The sequence below is a fragment of the Dendrobates tinctorius genome, unplaced genomic scaffold (genome assembly GCF_039654945.1).
Source record: "Dendrobates tinctorius isolate UK_male_01 unplaced genomic scaffold, ASM3965494v1 ptg000111l, whole genome shotgun sequence".
In the NCBI taxonomy this organism is placed as follows: Eukaryota; Metazoa; Chordata; class Amphibia; order Anura; family Dendrobatidae; genus Dendrobates; species Dendrobates tinctorius.
The window spans coordinates 15,232,232-15,250,330 of record NW_027361779.1 but is presented as its reverse complement, the minus strand read 5'-3'; the positions used below and the strand labels follow the sequence as shown (position 1 = coordinate 15,250,330).

General features: G+C 41.7%; 1 protein-coding gene across 4 annotated transcripts in view; it reads left to right on the top strand.

The window, feature by feature from the left end:
* The window catches only part of KLHL32 (kelch like family member 32), a 454,252-nt gene that overhangs the window by 151,653 nt on the left and 284,500 nt on the right, over positions 1 to 18,099 (top strand). For all 4 annotated transcript variants that reach the window (XM_073589527.1, XM_073589529.1, XM_073589525.1 and 1 more), the window contains exon 4: positions 11,220 to 11,327. In XM_073589527.1, the coding sequence (XP_073445628.1) occupies positions 11,220 to 11,327 (108 nt within the window). The remainder of the gene's footprint in view (positions 1 to 11,219; positions 11,328 to 18,099) is intronic.

Below are 18,099 nucleotides of genomic sequence, written 5' to 3'. Positions count from 1 at the left end.
ATGGAAGCCCAGGTTGCTTTGATAGCAGCATTCAGCTTGTCTGCATTGTTGGGTCTGGTGTCTCTCATCTTCCTCTTGACATTACCGCATAGATTCTCTATAGAGTTAAGGTCAGGCGAGTTTGCTGGCCAATCAAGCACAGTGATACTGTTGTTTTTAAACCAGGTATTGGTACTTTTGGCAGTGTGGACAGGTGCCAAGTCCTGCTGGAGAATGAAATTTCCATCTCCAAAAAGATTGTCGGCAGAGGGAAGCATGAAGTGCTCTAAAATTTCCTTGTAGAGGGCTGCGTTGACTTTGGCCTTGATAAAACACAGTGTACTTATACCAGCAGATGACATGGCTCCCCAAACCATCACTGATTGTGGAAACTTCACACTAGACCTCAAGCAACTTGGATTATGTGCCTCTCCACTCTTCCTCCAGACTCCGGGACCTTGATTTCCAAGGTCTAGTGTGAAGACCTTTTTTCAATTTTGTGAGATCCACCTGTATTATACAGCAAAATAATGATTCAAAGGAAGGTGCCCAGTAATCACTTATGACTCCCTACTCATAAATCTAGACCAAAACCAGCACTATAGTGAAACTTAGCAAAATATAACTTTTAATGAACATGTATTAAAATAGACAAAACATATACAATTTTACCAATACCAAAGGCAGAAGGACACAATATTAACCTCTATGAAGGTCAAACATACACATATAAAAATATGTGAAACTGACAGTGGTTCAGTTCACAGAAATATATGTGACAGTGGTTCAGATCACTTATATGTGATATGTGCTGCATAAATGTCAGTGGTTACATATGTATAACTACTGTATAATGAACAATATAAATACATTTTACAGCTTAGAATGATCTCACTCAGATTCCTTTATTCATGGGAAACGATCATCACATCAGACATACGTTTTGTAAACCAGTTTATCAGGTTGAACTTAAAAGAGGTCCTAGCAGCCCTTAGCATCCTGATCTGGCACTAGTTTCCCACAGCTCCAGCTCTGACAAGGGCAGTCCACATCTGGCCTTTGAATTGAACTAACCCTACAATAACTTGTGTTCCTTCAGATGCATTTCTCTCTCTCTGGTTCTTCAAGGGAGATACTTGCACAATAATAGCTAGAAGTATTACCAGTATCCTAATGGTGGATCTGGTTAATAACTGCTGCGACCAAATAAACAATAAATTTGGATCTTCAATACATGTTGTGTGAGTCAGGTATCAATCAGAAAGTCCTAGAATATTCTCCACTTAAGTATCAGCTGTGAGGATATTCCTTATGAAGATATCACCTTAGATTATGAGCAGGCAGGACGCTGGAACGCACACCATCTACTTGACGCACAGGCACAGTGGAACACACCTTCTTCCTGTGTCCGTCATATTTTGCCTCGACTTACATCACAATCAGATTCAGTAGAATGCATGCTAGGTGCACGCATCACGTCCTGTCCTGCCTTATGCCCTCTCATATGACCATCGGATGAAACGCGTTATTAAAATCTGGGCGTGAAGATGGTAATCCTCACCACACCTCCTACACAAAACCACATTGTTATCTCTATAGCTGCGTGATCTACCTCTTATCACTCTTCTTAGTTAGTCATACTCCCACAAGTTATGTAACTATCTGGTGACACTGATCACATGACAAGGGGGTAAAATGCACAGCAAAATGATAACTGTAAATCAACATATCCACAAGCAAATGCATGGGCGTTTGAATAATTGTTCAGTTAAACCTCTCGGATTATTCCAGTCGCACCAATCCCGCTCCCTCTATGAAAATTATTACTCTTCTCTCTCCCAGATCAGACACTCATATTAGTCCAAAACACATGAGATAAGGGGAGAAATGTGGTGGTTCTGGACAAAAATTAGTATCGCAAAATGTGCCTAGGTCTCCTGCAGGATAGCGATGAATACACCATTTTGGTAAATAACCCCACTGTTACCGCTGCCTCTGTCCCCGCTGCCGGTCCAGTACTCACCGCCTCCGGCCCGGGTTCTTCCTTTGAGGGCTCCCCGCTCATCCCCAGCGGCTGTGGGTCCACCGCGCTCACCGCGCCCGTGCACGCCTCCTGCTTCCCTGCACTCCAGCAGGCTGCTTCCCGGCGCGTTCCTCCTCTGCAGTTGGACGCGCGCATGGTGCCTCTGCGCATGCACCATAGGGCCAGGCTGCATGCCCCTGCACTCATGCCCTCTGACGCGACTTGACCCAGCAGCACCCGCAGGCCAATCAGAAGCATCCATCAGGTATTTCAGGCAGCCCTCCCTTAGTGGAGGCGCCTGACTATTGAGTTAGCACTCTTTGTGTCTAGGCCCTGCTTCCCTCGCTAGCCCCGCCTGCCTCCGCTCGCTACTGCTAGTCGCACCCTGCTGCCGCTCGCCACCCGTTCTCTGTGTTGCCTTGTCATCTTCCCCTGCTAATCCTGTGTGTCTCCTCTGCTTTTTCAGTGCCTGCTCCAGCCCTGTCTGCCTCTGGTCTCCAGCTCCATTCCACCGTCCTGCCTCCTACTAGCTCCTCCCTCTGGACTCTGGTTACCCCGGACCCCTCTCCAGATCCCCATCCTCTCTGCATTTCCTGCTCATCCTCCTGAGCCAATCCCTGGTCCTGGCTGCTGTGGCACTTGAAGTCCCTGAGCCTGCTCCCTAACAGTCCCTGTATAGGGGTTGGTTCCACCTGGCGCGCTCGCTCGGTGAGGGTTCGGCGTCACGGCCCAGTGGGTCTACTCTCGCACCCGCCACCCTCGGCGTAACACCCACCAAGACCTTCCATGCAGGGCTTGAAATACTCCTGGATAGAGGCTTGAGGATAGAGTAATTAGCAAAGCGGAATATGACTGCTACCCCAATTTCTTGGCATGGCCACCTTTTATAGTCTCCCAAAGACTCATAATGGCCTAAACCCCCTCAAGAGTAGGTCGATAGTATTAGGGATTGCTAGTCTATGGCAGAATGTTGGACAATGTCTGGGTAAGGTTTTCAGACCATTTGTTTCTTCTTTGCCATTATTTACAAGGGAAACATCAGATCTCTTACTTAAAATTGAAAACATCTCAATCAGTCAATGAAGACAGCATTTTAGCTAGCATTGACGTTGAAACACTTTATTCATCAATTTGTTCCCTGCTGTGCCAGCTGCTGTTGTCAGTGCTGCTGCTGTAGCTGGGCTTGCACCATGTATTTCACCAGGTCCTCCATGTTGTCTGACATTATTTGCTGGCTTATGGCTGCCTTCAACTAAGACATGCAGTACCTCTGTAGTTATCACACATGTTCCCTGGGAATGCTGTCCTCATTCTCCACCAATTGTGTGATTGCTACTCACTTGGGTCTGTCGTTAAGTAACACAGGAAGTGTGTCCATTTAAAAGTCCATGCTGGTTTATTTGTGCTTCATACACCAGCCACAAGCAAACGAAAAACAAATTGCCTTTCCTTGCAGGCAAAACAAGATAGACAGTTCTTGACAACGTCTCTTTAGATTCGGTCCTGGTAACACAAGCTGGATAGCATCGAGAATACCGGCTCAGTCTAGAGGTAACACACAGAAGGCCATCTTCCTCCATACACACTGCCCATGTGACAGTCTCCGTTTCAACATGTGTACTACACCCACATGTGGGGTATGTGGTCAGTCAGACCCACCCATCTCTTAGCCTGTCTGTAAAACCTGGCCCAGATGCACAAAACAAGCCTCTTAGTACTATGTGCACTAGAGCAATACTCTAGGTTTACATCACAGATGACAACCGCCTCTGTGATATATACCTCCCATCAACTGTGTGTCCGATTGCCAACTTACAGTGGATATGGTAGCTAATTAATATATTGCTCTATTTTATGGGCACCAATATGGGGGGTTCTTTTTATTGCTTCAAGTTACATACCTCTATGTTGTGATTGATTTTCTAAGTTGGTGCCACATACCGTATATTCAGGGACAGGCTGTACTGATATTATAATAGCTGCTATATAGCTTGTATGTTCATGATATTGTTGTTAACTATCGCTTCATAACCTTGCCAATTCATTATATTGTCTGACTTTTTGTGAATTTTCATGTTTTTTTCTGACCACACTGGCCACTCTTGTTTTTAGTCAGGTTTTATGAGTTTTTTTTTATGTTAATTGCTGAGATTTGTATGTCTTTATGTTTTAAACAGTATCTGTTACCAGATTTAACAATGCGAAATGCATATATTATTACTCAGATCTCTTAGGCCTAATGAGACTGGTGTAGTTATATTGAAAATGACTGTATGGTTGGTGTGAATTGATTTACATGACCCAATTCATTGGTCATGTCAGTAATCTGTGGATGGAAGCTGTGAAAAATGCCTTTTACCTGACGACATCCGTGGCTCTTCTGTTGATTAGACTGGCGTGATGTCATCATTGTGGCATGATGCACATGTGATGTTGTTCTTTGCAGATTAATAAAAAGAAGGGTTGCGGATGTTGTCAGGTAAGAGAAGGTTCTAAGAACTTCATTCCAGTGGCCACTGATTACTGTTGTGGCGAATGAACTGTAAAGTGCAAATTGTTTTGTACCAACGCTACTGTGTAGTCTTGAAATTAATATGACAAATAAAAAAAATCAAGTGTTTTAGTGGAACAAAAAATGGACATATATAAAAAAGTAGATATAGTGAAGGATTTATCACCACATTTAGAATCCACGTTTTCCAATTAATTCTGTAAGAAGGTTTAGTGAATGATCATTCAACTGTCCTCTCTTGGAGTATGTATGGATCGTTATCCTAGGAAAGCGGCCATTTTCCTACAGCTGGTCAATAGGAATTTTCAACTGTTTGTTTACCGTATTTTCACAAGAGAATAGAAAAAAATCATTCCATTTGGCACTCTGGATGAGAAAGTTAAACATAATTAGTCAGTTTATAAGTCCAGATAATGGGTGAAAGAGCTCATGAGTCCATATGTAATCGGCCTTACTGACAGCTGCAGCTTGTATGGAACAGTGAGAGATCTCAGCACCAGAGTGGAGGGAAATTGAGGCGCTCTCAATCAGGGTAGATGAGTGGAAACTGAGTGCAAGAATTAAATAGCTAGTCTCACATGGATTTTCAAAGTACCATATTTTTCGGGTTATAAGATGTACTTTTTTCCCCATAATTTTGGGGGAAAATGGGGGTGCGTCTTATAATGCAGATATACCTTAACGGCCGCAGTGGAGCAGGGTCCCAGGGTCACTGCTGGAGGAGGCATGAGTGGAGTGTTGCTACAGGCTGGGATGAGGGGGTGTTCTGATGTCCACTGCTGTGGGTGTTCGGTGGTGCGGGGGCTCAGCCGACATTTTGTGAAAACCCAGAGCTCCCGCACTTACATAGAGATCTCAGCGCTGAGATTTCATCTCCTGAGATGAGAGCTCAGCGCTGAAGAAACTTTGTGATTTACTTACTGCTAAAGCTCTGCTCTGTTCCTGAGCTGTCACATGTGGTGATGTGACCTCCAGTGCTTTACTTCCTGCCATTCAAATCCCCAAAATGTCATGGTTGCTCTTTGAATGGCTCAGCCAGCTGAACGGTAATGTCACAGGGCCATAGCCTGCTCTTCTTGGCTACTTGTGATTCACTGGGGATGTGTACTCTACAGGAAGGAAAGCAAAGCAGGGAAAGTACACAAACATTGCAGGCTCCATGCAGAACATGCAATGTTATCAACTTGAGACTTTAGCCAACAGGAAATATTATTTACTTTTAGCACACCATTGATTGTGATTAATATTTCAGAGTTCTAGATTATATTGGAATAAATTACTAGATTATATGACTCATTATTCCCCTACTGTCCACTGAGCCTTTGTGGTGCCAGTGTCAGCACATTTAACATTGCTGACTTCAGGAGAGTGTTAGGGCATCACATGCTAAGTGAAATGGGAGTTATTTTATAGCAAAGATTTATCCATCTTGAGACTATATATAGGAGTCTCTAGATGGTGCTTTGTAGGTGAAGTGGGTGGGGACTGAAGGTGGGAGTATGTGAGCTATGGAACAGATACAGCTCTATCTCTTGGTAACTTTAGTCTAGAGGCACAGAGGGAGAGCTAACAGGAAGTGCAAGATGTATACAATAAGAAACCACAAGAATGGCCGCAAAGTAGGGAAGGGGGGCTAAACCCCCAAAAATGTATGTAACAAGTGGGTTTGGGGACTCATTATAGGTACAGCCAGATCATTTTAATTTTTTTTTTGCATGAAAATCCATTCCAACCGCTTAACGAACTGTGATATACATTGTTGTTACAGTTCACTGTGGGGTGTATGGAACTGACTATGCTTCATATGCATCTGCCTGTAACAGCAATGGCTAGATCCAGCACTGAATGCTTCTGTTATCCATTTAGATGCCACTGTCAATCATTGACGACATTTAAATGGTGCGACTGCCGCTTTCATAGTACCTTCATGTAGCAATTGAAGAGAGCTGATGTATTACGATTGCAGCTGGGGGTCTACTGAACCCCATTGTTGCTGCCATCTTAATCTTTTAGTGAGGGAGAACTGCGATTACAGTACACAAGATACTGCAATGTATACTGCAATATTTTGATATTGACAACACACAAAGAGGATGCAATGGGGGGGGAACGACCTTTCTCTTAATTTATTAACCAAATGGTATATATTAAACTGAGACTCCCCCCAGACTATATAGTACTTCTAATGGACAGTCATAAGAATTAAACATATTAAACCTAACAAAAAACAATGACCATATGTCCTATGAATAAAATTATTTTTTTTATTAATTATTCAGTAAAAAGACAGGATTTTTTATAAAAACATTTTTTGCAAAGCATCAACTTAGACATATAATATTTAATATCAAGTACATGAAAAACAAGCGGGGCAATACTATTCAGTATATAAAATCACATCCATAATAGGAACCATGCTGGAAAAATAACCACATGTGTACAGTGTTTTATTTGTTAAACATGAATTGTGTGAAATAATTATTACCCTAAAAAATAATCCTTTTTATCACATAGTGCAATTAATAAAAAAATATATATCAGTATAAGCCAAAGCATGATGAACGTGCAATTACGTGCAATGTAATAAACGACCAGCAAAAGTCTCAATTAAAAGTTCAAATAAGTGCAATATACTAACCAACCAGCAGGTGTCTCCATAAAGGCATGTAATATAAAGTTTACCAGTTATAATGCCTACACCTATCCGTATATATATAAGTACCTAGGTGAGACATATCCTGGCTCAGGACAAGTAGAAAAGGCCCGCAGCATAAATTTTGATTTTGGAGGTTTGAATTTCCTCTGTATAGGCGCAATGTAAATGTACTATTTATTACGATACATCGTACATATCATAGCAACGGCGTCCTTCTTCTTTTTTTTCCTTGGACATGCGCATTTGCAGTGCGGTTTTGGTTTGACTTGATGTCCTTCCGGTCATGCGCAATGGGACTCTCGTAGGGCCGTCACTATGAGCGCAGTGTATATTTTAACAATCACGTCCTTTTTTCTTTCGGACATGCGCACTTGTTGTGTGGTCCAACGTGGTTTGATTTCTTCCGGGCATGCGCAATGGGATTAGAGTTTCCGTCACTATGAATACGGTGTTTATCATGGCAACGGTGTCTCTTGCTAATTTGCATAGGTGCGGTTATGCAGTCGCGGTTTTTTTGCCTCCTAATTAAAATTTTCTTTGAGGAGATGGCCTTTTAGTATATGTGCAGTAGTTGGATTATTAAGTACATTATTATTAGTGAGCATGATTGTTAATCTATATGTAGGATAAATGGACACGCCTTCTTGTTTATAATTGGTCCTTTTCGCTATATGCTAGTTGTGATTGTTAGCTCTGGGTATAAAAACCTATTGGTCTCTGATAGGAACCACCCCCTGACGAAGGCAACAGGCCGAAACGCGCGTTGGGGAGGGACGGCGAGCAGGAGCATTACAGCCTGTAAGTTATAATCTCATACAAGATCGATATTTTGACACTTTGATATTTTGAGCTTTATGCTGCGGGCCTTTTCTACTTGTCCTGAGCCAGGATATGTCTCACCTAGGTACTTAAATATACGGATAGGTGTAGGTGTTATAACTGTTAAACTTTATATTACATGCCTTTATGGAGACACCTGCTGGTTGGTTAGTATATTGCACTTATTTGAACATTTAATTGAGACTTTTGCTGGTCGTTTATTACATTGCACGTAATTGCACGCTCATCATGCTTTGGCTTATATTTATATATATTTTTTATTAATTGCACTATGTGATAAAAAGGATTATTTTTTAGGGTAATAATTATTTCACACAATTCATGTTTAACAAATAAAACACTGTACACGTGCGGTTATTTTTCCAGCATGGTTCCTATTATGGATGTGATTTTATATACTGGATAGTATTGCCCCCCCTTGTTTTTCATGTACTTGATATTAAATATTATATGTCTACATTGATGCTTTGCAAAAAAATGTTTTTATAAAAAGTCCTGTCTTTACTGAATAATTAATAAAAGAAATAATTTTATGCATAGGACATATGGTCATTGTTTTTTGTTAGGTTAAATATTTTGATATTGCAGCATATAGTATAGCAAATCTAAGGATCACATATTCAAGTTCTCTGATGGGACTAAAAACTAGAGTAAAAAATAAAAACAATTATTTAAAGGGAATCTGTCACCTTTTTTGAGATATCATATAATGACATCATTCAATTGTGTGTCACATAAGGATTCTCTTACTACTTTTGCTTCCCCCTGACCCTGCACCTTTCATGCATAAATACCTTGTTTTTATCGGTTCAGATGTATGTAAACTGCTGCTGTCCGGTCCGCTGGGCGGGGCTTATTCACCACCAAGGTATTTATGCATGAAAGGTGCGGGGTTAGGGGGAAGGAAAAGTACTAAGAGAATCCTTATGTGACACACAATTGAATGATATCATTATATGATATCTCAAAAAAGGGGTGACAGATTCCCTTTAAAAAGATATAAAAAGTCTGAAACACTCTCCTTTAAAAATAAGCTAAAAATTAAGTAAAAAAACAAATCTTGTTGTATTAGAAAAAGTCTGAACTATCAAAATGTAAAATTATTTAAGCCAAGTAAAGGAAAACAAATGGAAATCCCAAAACTGCAGTTTTTTTTATCACTGCATTGCACAAAATGATATCAGCAAAACACACAAAATAAAGCCCTCACCCAGTTCCTTTGCAGAAAATAAAAAGTTATGGATCTCAGAAAATGGTAACAAACAATTTTTTTTTGCATTGTTCTGAATTATTTTTAACCCCTAAAATGTAAAATAAAAAAAACTTATAGATTTGGGATGGCTTGAAATGCTTTTTTTCGCCATTTAACCCTACTGGAAAATGTTTTCCTATTTTCATTGTATGGCAAAATGAATGGTGTTTTTCAAAAGTGCAACTTATCTCACAAAATAACAAGCCCCCATTATGGCTATGTTTGTGGAAAAAAAAAAAACTTAGTTGGAAGAAGAGGAGGTAAAAAATAAAAGGGCAAAAAGAAAAATGGCCAGGTACTGAAAGAGGACCTTTCAGTAAATTTTTCATGTTGAATTGGACACACAATGTAATAGTGGCTGTCGAGCTGAATAAACTTTTTTTTCACCTCTACTTTGCACCTAATAAGTTAAAGTTTGTTAAATCCGAATTGGTGTTATCAGATAGTTTTCACTGTGGTTATGCTCTTCTTTCTGTATATTACTGATGATGAATTTATCCTTTGCTAGGTGAAGAGAATGGGGCATCAGACTGCGCTGCTCACCTGTCAGGATGATGTACCAGAGGAGTCCAAGTGGATGTACAGTAATAGAAAATAGACTTTATTTCTACGGGTTTCGTGGTGATCACACCACTTCCTCAGGACAGTCTATACACATACACAATAATTAAAAAAAAAAAAAAACATTGAAGGGATGAACCCCTTCATAACAAGGAGCAGATGTTTGTCAGATCTCTATCACAAAATACAGAGGAAAATTGAGGTGGGTTGTACAGGGGAACAGAGCACACTCCATAAATAAATCAGTTATTTATTTATTGAATTACTTTTTTTATTGTGTTTTATTGTTTTTCTCTGTATGTAGATTTTTAAATGTATGAACAATGGTTTTAAGTGATATACTCCATTATATTTTATGATTGTTTATTGTGTTTACGATGTATATATGTGCTTAAGTCTGATTCCCCGCCCATTGGGTGTGGCCTTTTTTTTAAAGGCGGCGTCTCCATCTGCCTCCTTTGCTATAAATAGCAGACCCTGTATGTGTATGTGCATAGATATCCTGAGGAAGTGGTGAGATCACCACGAAACGTGTAGAAATAAAGTCTATTTTCTATTACATCCACTTGGACTCCTCTGGTACATCATCCTGACAGGTAAGCAGCGCAGTCTGATGCCCCATTCTCTTCATCTAGCAAAGGATCAACACATCGGGGCTTGCAGCAGCCGCCAATGCTAAGTGCAGTGGTTGTGTCTCACACAACCATAATAGGTGAGTGAATTTGATTATCCCTCACGAATATTCCTTTTATCTCGGATAAGACCCTATGTGCGCTCTATATTCCTTTTAGGTACATTGATGATGAATTTAAGCAGGCAGGAGCACTCAGGAGAAAAAGAACATGCCCCCATCATAGCTTAGTGGAGGCTTCTAATGTGTGAGAGCTAATTATACAGCCTTGATCTCCTGGTCTAACCTCCTGTTTGAGTTAGTGAGGAGAGGCAGTGCAGCTGAGTTTAGCTGTGTCTCATTACAAACTTTTCTATCGAATCTCTTCCTTTTGTAGTATGGTCATCTCTGCTGTACTGCCCCTGCTCTGACGCTGCCTGTCTGATGCTGAGAGGTCAACAGTGTCAGTAATCACACTTATGTATGTTGTGCTCAAACTCTAATGGCTCTACAGTGAGATCAGAGCAGGTATGTTACACACAAGAATAGTCCAGAACATGCAGGTTACTCTTGTGTGAGACATAATGACATTTGAAATAATGACAATGAAAGTCCTCTTTTAAGGGTTAATAATGTCTACAATTTATATTGTAAAGTTAAGTGATAGACCTGCCTAAATAGTGCAGTTATAAAGTCCAAAACCCTGAAAAGAAATTAACACCTTGGTTATGTATCTAGTGTTGCGTGTTCTACAATTAACTAATACCCATTCTGTTTAATATACAGGCAATGTTCAGTCTGTGCATGGTTGAAAGTGAAGCGGATGAAGTCAATTTACATGGTGTCACCAGCCTTGGATTAAAGCAGGCTCTTGACTTTGCCTACACTGGACAGGTATTGTATTATATTATTCTACAAGTTTATGCTTAGTGTTTTGTATTTTGCGTTTCTCACTACAGTTTAACCCCGTCAACATGATTTTTTCTGGGTGGGTACATATCATTTATTTGAAAACATTTTATCATTTTTGGGGAGATATTGTAAAAGAAATGCAAAGTTCCCAACTAATTTATTTAAGTTTTGGTATCCATTATGAGTTATAAATTACATCTTAAAAGGGTTGTCCGGTCACAAACGACAAATCTGCAGTCACTCCAGGTGACTGCAGACATGTGAATCATACCATGGCACACCCTGAACGCTGTGATGATTCGTCGGTGTCAGTTCCGGGAACGGCAGTCACGTCACTGCAAGTATGCTATATGCTTATTCCAGAGAAAACAAAAACACAAATATCCTAAACTAAAAAGTAAAAAATAAACTGCAAATAATGCATAAAGGTAGTAATAATAATAAGGGTATTTAGTAAACATAATTTTGATCAAAATAATGTACAAGCCATCCCGCCACATCACGGCAACCCATGTGGGACAGTCCTACTCTAGTATTTAAAACCTTTTCACTTCCCAAGTGACGTGAATGTGAACAAGGATCGAGCGACTGAACCACTAGTAAAAGCTTAGGCCAGACAGGATGGTTTTCCCAGCTCAGGAAGAGGGTGGTCCCACCCATATATGCACAGAATGCACAATGAAATGAATAAAAAACTGGAGTCTAAATCTAAAATGAAAAAGTAAATTAATGTGTATGCACAATATAAGTGCATATTAACACATGACCATTAACCAGAGAAAACAAAAATCACAAATATCCTAAACTAAGAAGTAAAAAATAAACTGCAAATAATGCATAAAGGTAGTAATAATATTAAGGGTATTTCGTAAACCTAATTTTGATTTATTTTTTTTATTATTCAATTCATTGTGCATATAAGGGTGTGACCACCCTCTTTCTGAGCTGGGAAAACCATCCTGTCTGGCCTAAGCTTTTACTAGTGGTTCAGTCGCTCGATCCTTGTTCACATTCACGTCACTTGTCAAGTGAAAAGGTTTTAAATACTAGAGTAGGACTGTCCCAAAAGGGTTGCCGTGACGTGATGGGATGGCTTGTACATTATTTTGATCAAAATTATGTTTACTAAATACCTTTATTATTATTACTACCTTTATGCATTATTTGCAGTTTATTTTTTACTTTTTAGTTTAGGATATTTGTGTTTTTTGTTTTCTCTTGTTAATGGTCATGTGTTAATATGCACTTACATTGTGCATGCACATTAATTTACTTTTTCAGTTTAGACTCCAGTTTTTTATTATTTTTTTTTTTTATTATATTTTTTTTTATATGCTTATTCCAGCCAGAATCCAACTAGGCTGTTTCTGGTCTCACGCAATACACTTGCATTGAGGGCTCCGAAAACAGTCTAGTTGGAATGTGGCCAGAAGTATGTACATTGCATACTTGTAGTCATGTGACCGCCATTCCCAGCGCTGACATCGGCGAATTCTCAGTGTGCAGTGCATGCCATGGGAGGATTCGCAAGTCTGCAGTCCCATAGTCATGTCAGTTTAGAGCAGACAACCCATTTAACTTTATTGTGCGTTATGATTTATATTATGTTATATTATAAGGATGTTACCAAATTTATAAGTTTTTTCTTTTTGTTTTTCTACTTTTACATAATTAAATCAGGTTTCTTTTCCCCCTCAGAACACCCATAACATATTTATTTTTTTAATCATTGGAGTTGTGTGATAGCTTTTTTTTGTATAGTGAGCTGTGATTTTAATTGATATTGTTTTGGGGTACATACTACTTCGTCATCAGTTATTTTTTGTGTTTGTGTGTAGGCTATGTAAATAAAAAAAATGGCAATTCTGACATTGTTCAAATTTTTTACACCATTTATGTAAAAACTTTGCAGTTTGGGTTTTGTTACTTTTTTGTATTTTACTTTGTTCTTCTGCCCACGGGGCAAAAATTTGTTAAAATATGAAATCTTGCTGATTTTAATAAGATTTTGAATTATATAATGAAACATTACTGTTAGGGATCGTTCAAATGATTGTATCATACGGGTGTGTGCAATCCGTGTAAAAATTGGACAGTGCCCTGATCAATGTTATGTAATTGGGCTGCTCAGATGACACTATTTTTCACATGCAATGTGTGACAAAAATCGAGGCATGTACTATTCTCTTCCTTATACTAGACTAGATGGTGGCCCGATTCTAACGCATCGGGTATTCTAGAATATATATGCAGTTTATTTTTGAAGATTTAATAATAATGCAATAATGCACCCCCCAATCCTGATATGTATGGTTCTCTCACCCCCAATACAGATATGTATGGTTCTTTCACCCCCAATCCAGATATGCATGCTAGCCCTCAACCCCCTATCCTGGTATGCATGGTCCCCTGACCCCCCAATCCTGGAATGCATGGTCCTCTCACCCCCCAATCCTGGTATGCATGGTCCTCTCACCTCTCTTTCCTGGTAGGCATGGTCCTCTTACCCCCCTTTCGGGGTATGCATGGTCCCCTCACCCCCCCAATCCTGGTATGCATGGTCCTCTCACCCCCCAATCGTGGTATGCATGGTCCCCTCACCCCCCCTATCCTGGTATGCATGGTCCCCTCACCCCCCTTTCTTAGTAAGCATGGTCCCCTCACCCCCCTTTGCTGGTATGCATGGTCCTCTCACACCCCAATCCTAGTATGTATGCTCGCCCTCACCCCCCTTTCCTGGTTTGCATGGTCCCCTCACCTCCCTATCCTGGTATGCATGGTCCCCTCACCCCCCTTTCCTGATATGCATGGTCCTCTCACCCCCCAATACTGGTATGCATGGTCCTCTTACCCTCCTTTTGGGGTATGCCTGGTCCCCTCACCCCCCAGTTCTGGTATGCATGGTCCTCTCACCCCCCAATCCTGGTATGCATGGTCTCCTCACCCCCCTATCCTGATATGCATGGTCCCCTCACCCCCCTTTCTTGGTATGCATGGTCCTCTCACACCCCAATCCTGGTATGTATGCTCACCGTCACCCCCCTTTCCTGGTATGTATGGTCCCCTCACCCCCCAATCCTGGTATGCATGGTATCCTCACCCCCCTTTCCTGGTATGCATGGTCCCCTCACCCCCCTTTCCTGATATGCATGGTCCCCTCACCCCCCAATCCTGGTATGCATGGTCCTCTTACCCCCTTTTGGGGTATGCCTGGTCCTCTCACCCCCCAGTCCTGGTATGCATGGTCCTCTCACCCCCCAATCCTGGTATGCATGGTCCCCTCACCCCCAATCCTGATATGCATGGTCCCCTCACCCCCCTTTCCAGGTATGCATGGTCCCCTCACCCCCCGTTCTTGGTATGTATGGTCCCCATACCCCCCGTTCTTGGTATGTATGGTCCCTTCACCCCCCTTTCGTGGTATGCATGGTCCCCTCACCCCCCTATCCTGGTATGCATGGTCCCCTCACCCCCCTTTCTTGGTATGCATGGTCCCCTCAACCCCCTATCCTGGTATGCATGGTCCCCTCACCCCCCAATCCTGGTATGCATGGTCCCCTCAGCCCCCAATCCTGGTATGCATGGTCCCCTCACCCCCTATCCTGGTATGCATGGTCTCCTCACCCCCCCTATCCTAGTATGCATGGTCTCCTCACCCCCCTATCCTAGTATGCATGGTCCCCTCACCCCCCAATCCTGGTATGCATGGTCCCCTCACTCCCCAATCCTGGTATGCATGGTTCCCTCACCCCCCTTTCCTGGTATGCATGGTTCCCTCACCCCCCCTTTCCTGGTATGCATGGTCCCCTCACCCCCCCTTTCCTGGTATGCATGGTCCCCTCACCCCCCTTTCCGTGTAGCCGTGACAATCAGCAACACGGCCCTGTTGCCGCGACCAATCACTGCCGCGGCCCTGTACAAAAATATTACAAAATAAAAAAAAGTTATTCTCACCTTCCGACGGCCTCCTGTCTTCTTTCCACGCGCCCGGCCTCGCGTTCCCAGTAATGCTTTGCGGCTTAGACCGCTGATGACGTGTCATGTCGGACACTGTTCGCACCAGGGTGTCTGGCAGACAGCAGTAATACCTCATCCTACCACTTGGTTCTCAGCGGCGCTGGTTGGTCTTCTGATCCGGCTTGGATTGGGTTAACCAGGTTGTCATTCTGGCTGAGGGCTTAGCCACGCCCTCTGTCTTTAAATTGTCCTGCGTGACTATGGGCGTCGCCGACTATAGCTCTTGCCTTGTGCTAGTGATAAAGGTCTGGAGTGGTGGTCTAAGGAGCATACGGTTTCTGGTGTAGTATATTCCGTTGTTGCCATTTTGCCTCCCTGTGTTGTATTTTTTGGTTGCCCTTGCACATTATTGTATTCTCCTGTGTGTACGCGATGTGGTGCGTTTCTTTATCCCTGTCCATACATATTTGTGGGGTCTGGTGTTTGGTCTCCTCACTGGGTGGAGGGTGGTGGGTTCAGCTTAGGGCTAGACAGGAGACAAGGACAGGGTGGAGGCCCAGGCAGGCACACCTTCAGTGTAAACCCTGGGTTGAGAGACAGACAGGGTCTCCCCTAGTCTGAGGGACACCGCAGGGGCCCCGGGGTTTCAGCCTAAAGTTACCTAGGCTTCCCATGACATGACGTCGGTCTTCTTTCTCGCTCTCGCGAGAGAGACGTCGGTCTTCTTTCTCGCTCTCGCGAGAGTGACGTCATCAGCGATCTAAGCTGCAAAGCATTACTGGGAACGTGAGCCCGGGCGCTTGGAAAGAAGACAGGAGGCTGTTGGAAGGTGAGAATAACTTTTTTTTTATTTTAATTCTCTTTTTTACAGATTAAGGCCTGCGCCTGCCGCTGATTGGTCGCGGCCTAGCGGCCGCGACCGATCAGCAGCAGGCGCAGCTTACCGTTACAAACAGCTGCGCCTGTCGCTGATTGGTTGTGGCCTGGCGGGGGCCTGGTGGCGGCGGCGACCAGTCAGCGGCCCGCGATTTTGGTTACAGACAGACACGACAAGGCGTATATATAGATAGATAGATAGATATGTAGATTAGTCTTGCCTCTCTTAGTCTAAGGGTGCGCAAAAAGAAACCGGATTACAGATCATTTGCATTGCATCCAATTTTTAAGAATATACTGCATTTATTAACCTAGGCAACTGTATTTGACAATACACTTTAAAATGTTAATGTATAAAAAGGACACCATATGGATATCACAGGGGCATAAAAAACTACACACGGCTAAAGGCTGCATTCACATATTCTTGTGACACGTCCTGATGGTGTCCGTTTTTTCTCGGACAACTATCTGATCTATTGAGTTTCATTGCGCCAGATACACATCAGTTTTAAAAATGGATCCATGTCTCCAGATAATTTGATAGTTCACATGTACATTTTTATACTTTGGACCGATAGTCCACTTGTGAAAAATCGCAGCATTCACTTCTTTAGTTTCGGACTAGCCCATTATAATCCAGTTGGTGCACAGGAAAAGGATCATGTACGGGTTACTATCTGTATGACGTGAGTTTTTCACAGATCCATTAGAATTATTAAGATGGCAAACTTATATTTATTAAATTGTTTATGTAAAAACTGTAAGATACATAGAAAACCGTCAAACGTATGTAATGTGGATATGATGAATGGTCATACGGAACAATATTGATGGAAAAGCGGTTTTTTTTTTTTTAAGGAAAATGCAGGATTTTGCATACACTCATGTGAACTCGGCCTCACCCGGATATGTGAATGCAGAATGAACTCTTCCCTGTAACTCCTATGAAGTATTTCCCAGCAATAATATATTTTATTATGTAATCTTTTGGAGCCATCTAGTGGTTATTGGATATATTTTTATTGTCTTGCTTTTTTGTTCAAGTTCCTAAATATCAACCGCATTTACTTTCACTTGTGCTCTTTTGATGCAGTTTCTCAAGGGAGGGCTCATTTCCATTTGCGAGGAAATCGGACGAATGCAATCTGATAAAAAAATCGGATTGAATTCGGACCATTGTTATTCTTTGATTGTGTCTTCATCTGTGTTTTTTTTTCCAGCTCGGATCGGATCACGATCGGACTGGAAAAAAAATGCAGCATGCTGCGATTGTAATCGAGAATCAGATCGCATCCCGCAATAGAAGTTAATGGGTGCGAGGAAAAAATCACACAGCACTCGGTCCATGCGAGTGCTGTCCTATTTTTACACGCAGATCGTATTTGAAAAGCCGGCAATTCATATGCAGCTACAGTAAAACCACACTGACAGGTAAGAATAGAATATATAGAATAGATATATACACATAGAATACATATATACTGTGTATATATATATATATATACAGTCATGGCCAAAAGTATTGACACCCCTGCAATTCTGTCAGATAATACTCAGTTTCTTCCTGAAAATGATTGCAAACACAAATTCTTTGGTATTATTATCTTCATTTAATTTGTCTTAAATGAAAAAACACAAAAGAGAATGAAGCAAAAAGCAAAACATTGATCATTTCACACAAAACTCCAAAAATGGGCCGGACAAAAGTATTGGCACCCTCAGCCTAATACTTGGTTGCACAACCTTTAGCCAAAATAACTGCGACCAACCGCTTCCGGTAACCATCAATGAGTTTCTTACAATGCTCTGCTGGAATTTTAGACCATTCTTCTTTGGCAAACTACTCCAGGTCCCTGATATTTGAAGGGTGCCTTCTCCAAACTGCCATTTTTAGATCTCTCCACAGGTGTTCTATGGG